The following is an 8,914-nucleotide window of genomic DNA, read 5'->3' as shown; positions in this document are numbered from 1 at the left end:
TGTTTTGCTGAACAAACTGGACAAGGCGATTCTTTAACAGAGGCTGAAATTTTCATATTTTTTGCCATGAAAATGCTTGGGGGTATTGTGAAAATTGCCAGAAGAAGAAATGAAGTGGTCACAAGAGAAAACTGAAGAAACTATGGTGAAAACGTATGGTTTATAGGAAGACAAGTTAACTCGTTTTTTGCCTACAAAAGTATTTTCAAAATAAAAAGTCAATCACAAAAATGGAAATAAAATGAAATAAAAAATGTTTTTCATAATCAGCATGAAAAATACTATATAAAACCAAAATAAGAAAATTCATCTGAAAACGAAACATTTTTAACCAGAAATTGTTGGGGAAGAGGTTAAGAAAACTTAAATAGAATTTCTATTTGTTTTATAATTTCTAATGACAACCTTGCCTTTTTCATTCTAGTCACATAAATATCCTCTTTTATACCTTCCATCATTGTCATCTCTCATCTAAAATATTTGATCAATTATCCACATCTTTTAGGTATTATAGTTTCCATGCCACTACTACTGCTACTATTACTAGTACTAGTAGTGTTATAAGCCAATGACATAGAAATAGTCCCAAACTAATAGAACATGGTCACCATTCCAGTATTTCTTTCCTAAGTGACTATTGTCAGCTGCTTTGGTGTTGTGGGTCCATGTGACTGTGGGTATCCAGTTAGTAAAATTCAAAGCAACAGTTATTATGATTATTATGATAGATTTTGTTGTTTGCAGAAGTCATTTCTTTGGAACAATTGGTTTTACAGATGGTGGTGTGGGAGGTATTGGATGCCAACAGTGATGATGAAACAAGGCAAGCTACGGATGCAGGTGCTCTCACGTCCTTGTATGAAGTGGTAAAGCTTGCCTACTTAGAACCAAAACAGGTAAGTTTGTATCATAGTTGTATTTATAGAGTTAAGTTTTATAGGGACCTCAGGCTTGTAACATTCTGTACTTTTTAACCTCTTAAATATGATAATGCCTATTGTCACGAATCTAGGCTCTGTGTTTGAGTTTATACATCGAATCGAGACTTAGGATTCGAGTAGTTCCTTCAATCCAGAATATTAGATTCAAAACGTAGCCTCGTTTTGGATATTCTTTCTCTTCGCGGGGATAAAGAAAAGCAATGGAAAAAGCAACGGGAATAGATTTTCTAGCACAGTATAAAAGTATAAATATATATATCTCTTACCAATGTTGAGCAAGAACAGAGTGCGGTGCAGGAACGGGGCGGGGGTAAGGACCACTGCTCCCCTTCTTATATACACAGACCGCACGACACCAGCGTCATAGCACAGGTGCCAACATGTACTTAATTAATTTATCCTATTTCTATTTACCCAACTCCACACTTCCACCATTTCCTTTATTCTTGTGTGGAGAGGGCTCACAAAATAATTTCTACCTGATACCTTAATTCTACAATGTAATGTGACCAAAGATATGTTGGCTCTACGTCGCCGCCTGGTTTTGGTGTGCGTGCCCCTTGACCTGATATCGGCGAAATCACCGATCTCGTACTCCTCCGCTGGTATATTCGCGCGCACTTCTTGTCCATAGAGTCCCTGCGCACAAAGGGGCTCATTGTTTCTCTTGGATTCGGGCTCCTTCGCTACAACATATTGTCATGGTCGGGGTATCGTGAACATGGCCATGACACTATGTATGTGTCATGAGCTGTGAGTGGGGTGTACAAGGATACCAGAATCAGCTTCCTTTTTGTAGTTGTAGCTTAGTGACCCCCATATTCTGTAAACAGGCTTAATCATGTGTTCTGTTATGTAATATTGAATCAGGGTGAAGGAGAACAAGTATAACAGCAGTAACTATATTTTGCAATGCACATACCATGATGCATCATTGTACATCAGGCAACCTGGGTGATCATGTTTGTGTGATTCATTGTGTTCCTGGATCACATATGGGTCTCATAATTGACAGCTGCACCCCCCCCCCCCCATGAAGAAAGCTTAGCATGTATGACCTAATCTATGGTAAATGCTGTGCTTTTTTTTTATTATATTGAACTCCAACTTTCAACTGGTGACAGGAACAGCCCCACACCAGTACAAAGCAGGCAACAGTCCAAAGTTTCTTTCAAGAAAAATTTGAGATGGTCCTAGGACCATTGTGAACCAATGTCAAGGCTTCAGTTTTTCCACTTAGTAAAACTTGAGGCAGCAATTTCCAGCACTCGGACAATTCCAACACTAAATAGGCCTGGACATAGAAACAAACTGCCCCAGATGGAACCATCATACAAAAGACACTAAAATTATACTGCCCCACCTTGACCACACCCAGGCAATAACAATATTTTTTCTTTGAATGACCACCAATCTAGTGGTTATTGCCAGTTACCAGGACCTATGGGTGTCCAGCAAGAAACCTGGGGTTATGAATTGATTGATTGTTGGATTTATCTTTGCTTTTATTTTCTCTTTTATGAGGGAGAGTGATTATGGTGTGTAGTGTTTTATATTTCTCTTTAACAAATAACCTCCCCAGATATTTTAGTGTGCTCACCCTCATTCCACACTCAAACACGATATGGAACCATTCATACCTCCCCTCAGATCATGTCCCCATAAAAATTACCTTAGAACTTTTACCTCTTCACTCCGGGGCACATCGCACGTCTGGCAGCATTAGCTGCCCAACGTGCAATGTTGCATCATAATACAGTAATCGCATTATAAAAAATAAAGTCAGTGCTCAATAGTTCGTTCTCTTTCACCCATGTATTTTGATAACCATAGAAAATTGATGAAGCCAGTTTAGAGAGAATGGAGGTTACGTAGGTACGACTACAATAAATATAATCAAGACGCCGACGTCGGCATCATCTCGTACCGACTTGCTCCTCATGACGCCTATGTAGGCGTCACCGTATGGAAATGGTTAAAAAAATGTAAATAAGTATACCCACAAAACATTCATTAACTACAAGAAAGCAAATTGGACAGAATGATTGGGGGAAATAGTTGGATGTCCTTGGAGGATGCATGAATTTGTTGCTGGGAATGAGAACAAGATCCATTTGTATTTCACTGCTAATAAACAATGATTCAATCCCTGGGTACAATGTCACACCTAAGAGATTGTAAAAAAGAGGTTTAAGTAGGATATCAGAAAGGAGCAAGTGGTAGACAAAAGAAAAGGTGGGTGGATGGGGTGAATGAAGTCACGAGAGCACATGGTCAGGATGTCAATCAAGCAACAAAAAATGTGCATGACTGACCGAGAAGAGTGCATAGAAAGAGATGGTGGCCTATTCTTTGAGGGCTGCACCAAAGATCAACTTGCAGTATTGCATAAAGAATTATGAGGTACATGGTTCAAGTGGGAAGAAATGAGAGGGATGTGTGATTGGGGTAAAGGGTTAGTCCCCCCCCCCCCCTATCAAGCCACCTGACTTTGCAGGGAATTGTCAATTGAATGAGGGAGGGGTTAGTGTAGGTGACCTGTGGGTGTTACTTTGGTACAGCCCATTATTATTTTTAAGAATTTGTGTTGAATTGGGTAGATATTCTTTGTATTCTTTATGATAGGGTTGTGTGATGTTACTGGTGAGAGCTTGCTTTTGGGCTCATTTTGTCTGATGAGTGATTGCATTGCCTCTGACCTAAGGAGTGTGGCATGGGACAGGGATGAACCTTCACACATGAGGAGCTAAGATGGGAGGAGTGGATAGGATTTTGAATGGGTATGGGATGGATTTAGGATTGGTATACAGTCAGCGCAGATCGTATTGCATACTCGGGAAATTTACGCGAACATTTTCGATCAAATTTTTTTAAAATTTACAAAAAATAATTAATGCTACTTCCCAGTGGGGAAGCCCTTGGCCTTGACCTGCTGGGGTCTTTTGGGGACAGAATCGACCAAATTTTGACAGTGAGAAGCAGGAATTTCCTCCCACACCTTTCGGATGGCTATCTTAAGCTTGGGAATTGTAAATGTACCCCCCTGACAAAGGCGTGCCTTTGTGATGCCCCATAAGTTTTCCATGGGGGAAATATTGGGTGACTCATCGGGTCAATCCTCTATGTAGTTGACTTTAGGATCTCGGACACTTTTTGGCTGCCCTTGAGGTGTGGCAAGGGGCGCCATTCTGCTGAAGGATCTCAAACCTGGTTTTTGCAAAACACTTCCCAAAATTCTCCTGTAGAAGGTTAATATGGCACTCATAGTTGACAGTCTGGCCCTTATGGAGTATTACAAGGTTCCCCAAACCACCATAGCTAAGGGTGCCTCACACCATAAGACAGGGCAGATGCTTAACATTCATCACTGTCAAGTGTGGGTCACATGCTGATGCATTAGTAGAGTTCCACATCATTGTTCCCTTGCTCTCACTTATACAAACAGTTGCTTCATCAGTCCAAAGGACCGTATGCCACTGAACAAGGTCCCAATCTTTATGATCCTTGGCAAATTGGACATGGCGGCGCCTTTGTTTCGCAGTGATGAGGGGTTTCACACGTGCTTTCATTTTCAAGTAGTTTTAACTGCTTCTGAATATTTTCCTGAATTCTCCTGATGGAAACGTCACAGAGAAGCATAGGGTTCGTTTCATTCAATTCCTTTGCAGTTATAGAGAGGTTAAGTTCCAACTGACATTTTACAAGCCTGCCTTTGGGGAATCTTCAAGGACTTTCCCTGGCATGTTTGTGGAGGGACACATCATCAACCTCTCCATCCACACACCATTTTGTTAGGAGTTGGGACACAGTACATGTAGACACACCTGTTGCCTTGGCAATTTCTCGATTATTCTTTCCCACTTTGTGTAGTTTGCTTAAGTGCCGGAGGAAATGATATAGGTAAGGTAGGGAGTGAGGAATTATTTGCGCGGTACCGAGATGCGCTAGACAAGATCAGAAATAGGGGAGGTGTTCCTGTAGTATGTGGAATCCTTCCGAGGCATAGAGTTGGAGGCATGTGGCATTCCAGGGCTATTGCAATGAATTGCAGGCTGGCAAAACATTGTAAGGCTAATGGATGGGCATTTGTCGACAACTGGGACCGCTTTTATGGTAAGAATCACCTATACACAAGGGACGGAGTGCACTTGTCTCCCAAAGGATTTCGGCTCCTTGCTGAATCCCTTGAGCGAGAAGTAGGCATCCTACAGGGTTTTTTCGGGTAGATTATGTGGGAGTAGGGGGGGAAGTATCTGAATATAGTTTAGGAAATAGAAACAACTTAGAGGACTGTACAAAAAATCACCAAAGCAGGTGGAGGGAAGATAAACTTAAAGTTTACTATACAAATAGTAGGAGCATAATTAACAAAATTGATTTGCTGCGAGGTAAAGCATGCGTAGAAAATTTCGATATTATAGCCATTACTGAATCCTGGATCAACATGGCTGATAAACATTTCCTTCCGGAAATCGAAATAGAAGGATATAAGTTTTTTCATAAGGATAGGGTCGGCAGGAATGGGGGAGGTGTAGCACTTTTCGTTAAAAATACATTAAACTGTATTATCAACAATTCGATTAAGGAAGAGGACTGTACGGAATCTATTTGGGTAGAGATTATAGGCAAGAATAAGAAAGTTATTATTGGCGTCTTGTATAGACCTCCTAACCTTAGCATTGAGCAGACTGATTCCCTAATTCATGAAATTCACAGAGCGTCCCAGTACAAAAACGTTGTAATCATGGGAGATTTTAACTATAGAAACATTGACTGGGAAACTTTAATAGGAGATCATGAAGCGAAAAAATTCCTAGATGTGGTGCAGGATAATTTCCTAAAACAAATGATTACCGATCCTACGAGGGGACAAAATACCCTGGACTTAATTCTAACAAATAATGAGCACCAAATTAGCAGCATAATAGTGGGCGATAGTCTAGGCTTTAGCGATCATCAAGAAATAAGATTTAATATTATTTGGGAAAAAATAAAAAGTACAAATAACGTTCAAGTACCAGACTTCAGGAAAGCAAACTTTGACAATATAAAAACCTATTTGAAATTGAATACGAAAAACAATCCGGACGTTTCAAACATTCTTGATTCTCGTTGCGGGGCTGATAGTCAGAAGTGGGTCAAGGAGGATACGCGTACCTTGGGTCAGGTCTGGGTCAAGGAGAGAAATACGCATACCTTAGGTCAGGTCTGGGTCAAAGAGAGTGATGCGCGTGCCTTGGGTCAGGTCGATTCGGGGCGACGGCCCAAAAATCAGGTCAGTACTTTGGATGAGATGTATAGCAATCTGGCAGATCTAATTATTAATGCACAAAACACAAACTAAAGTCAATACGGAAAAATAGTAATGCACAAAACACAAACTAAAGTCACAAAGGAAAAATAGTAATGCACAAAACACAAACTAAAGGCCCAAAAATCAGGTCAGTACTTTGGATGAGATGTATAGCAATCTGGCAGATCTAATTATTAATGCACAAAACACAAACTAAAGTCAATACGGAAAAATAGTAATACTCCCAAATGGATGACGGACAGATTGAAACATGAGATCGGAATTAAAAGAGGACTTTACGTAAAAATAAAAAACGGGGAATCACACCTTAGATCAAGATATAACGAAATGGCAAAGCTGGTTAAAAGGAATACACGTTCAGCGAAACGTAATTATGAAATCAAGGTTGCCAGTCAAGCAAAATCCAACCCAAAGGGTTTCTTTCACCTCTATAGAACAAAAAATAAAGAAAGAATAGGACCAATTAAAAACGATGAAAATGTCATGATAGAATCGGAAGAAAAAATGAGTGAGGAGTTTAACAATTATTTTCTATCGGTGTTTACTTATGAGAGGTTAGATAAAGTACCTGACTGCGATCCAATTTTCAGAGGGGATGAAGAAAATAGCCTAACTAATATCAGCATTAGTAAAGAAGAAGTTATCAAGCAGATTGACAGACTTAAAGCTACAAAATCTCCGGGTCCGGACGAAATTTTTCCAAGAATGCTTAAAGAGTGTAAATTTGAAATCTGCGACCAGTTAACTGAAATATTCAATAAATCGGTAGACACTGGTTCTGTTCCAACTGCTTGAGGCAGGCAAACGTTGTTCCTGTTTTTAAGAAGGGAGATAGATCGACCATATGCAACTACGGGCCAATCAGTTTGACATCGGTTATAGGAAAAATGCTTGAATCAATAATAGTAAATAGACTCAGAGAACACATTGAAGGGCATAATTTAATTCGTGATTCACAGCATGGTTTCTCCAAAGGTAAGTCATGCGTGACTAATCTTCTATCCTTTTACACTAAGGTATATAAGGCGTCAGACAACAATGAAAATTACGATGTTATTTACCTTGACTTTAGCAAAGCGTTCGACAAAGTGCCACACCAGAGACTACTAAATAAAATCAAAGCCCATGGCATAGGAGGAAAAGTGTTAGAATGGATTAGAGCTTGGATTAGTAACAGAAAACAGCGGGTCACCATAAATGGAATAAAATCTAGGTGGGGCAATGTTACTAGCGGGGTCCCCCAGGGCTCGGTTTTGGGTCCCTTATTGTTCATTATGTATATAAACGACTTAGACGATGGGTTAAATAGTGATGTTAGTAAGTTTGAGGACGACACTAAAATAGGACGCCTAATTAGGTCAGGAGAAGACGCCCAGATTCTGCAGGATGATCTTAATAAACTGTTAACATGGTCGGTGAAATGGCAAATGAACTTCAATATCTCTAAGTGTAGCATGTTAAACGTAGGGCTACACAACCCCGAAAATAGATACAGCTTAGATAACACATTTTTAGAAAAATCTGAGTGCGAGAGGGACTTAGGAGTTCTGGTGAGTCCGGACCTTAAAACTAGGAAGCAGTGCATTAGTGCCAGAAATAAAGCAAACAGAGCATTAGGCTTCATTGCTAGGACGGTAACGAATAGAAGTGCAGAGGTAATTATTAAACTCTATCTACCGATAGTTAGACCCATCCTAGACTATGCGGTACAGTTTTGGTCTCCGTCCTACAGAATTGGTACTAATTCGCTAGAATCAGTACAGAGAAGAATGACCAAAATGATACAAGGACTCGGAAATTTGCCTTACGAAGAGAGGCTTAGGCACCTAAACTTACACTCTGGAAAGACGCAGAGTGCGGGGTGATCTAATAGAAGTGTTCAAGTGGATCAAAGGCTATAACAAGGGTGATGCAAACAAGGTCATCATAATAAAACAACAGGGCAGGACTCGCAGTAATGGGTATAAACTGGACAAATTTAGATTTAAGAAGGAAATAGGCAAGAATTGGTTTACAAATAGGGTGGTCGATGAATGGAATAAACTTAGTAACCACGTAGTAAGCGCTGAAACTATCAGTTGTTTTAAAAAACGATTAGACAACTTTATGGATGGGGACGACAGGTGGTGATGGATACGGAGCTGCCTAGTGTAGGCCTTATGGTCTTTTGCAGTCTCCTTTATTTCTTATGTTCTTATGTTCTTATGTTCAATCACACTCACAATGTTATCATGCGCTGTGTGATTTCCAGGTATCACGCAAAGGGCAGGCACACCCCAAAAGTCAGTGAACACCATAAGGAAAAATTAAGAAACTGTGACACAACGCAAAAAAAAAAAAAAAAAAAAAAATCACTTCCACTGAAGGACATTCACACATTGACCAACTTTGTCTTGTGTTCATCAAGCTGAGCGGATTAGGGTGTCGTTACTTCCAACATAGGTCAAGGAGATAGTGGTTCAAACTTTGCCAATGGCGAAGTTGAACCAAGGGCTTGGTCCATTGAATTCCATGTTACAAACTCCTCTGTAAGGAGCACCATCCTGGCCTCCTGATAGGGAGAGTTTGTGATGTTAAACCAAATCATATCCCGTGTGGGGTATTGGCTGCATGTTATTGTGGCAAAGTAGCATGCTGTTGATAAGTTAGGGTTTATATG

General features: G+C 40.1%; 1 protein-coding gene across 1 annotated transcript in view; it reads left to right on the top strand.

Annotated features, from left to right (window-relative positions):
• Positions 1 to 776: 776 nt before the first annotated feature.
• The window catches only part of LOC143025424 (kinetochore-associated protein 1-like), a 159,485-nt gene continuing 151,347 nt past the window's right edge, over positions 777 to 8,914 (top strand). The window contains 1 exon segment of the mRNA XM_076185081.1: positions 777 to 896. Coding sequence (XP_076041196.1) covers positions 777 to 896 — 120 coding nt within the window.

This window comes from Oratosquilla oratoria, chromosome 5 (genome assembly GCF_046742065.1).
Source record: "Oratosquilla oratoria isolate Oo_2021 chromosome 5, ASM4674206v1, whole genome shotgun sequence".
NCBI lineage: Eukaryota > Metazoa > Arthropoda > Malacostraca > Stomatopoda > Squillidae > Oratosquilla > Oratosquilla oratoria.
This window is presented reverse-complemented; position numbering and strand designations above follow the sequence as displayed.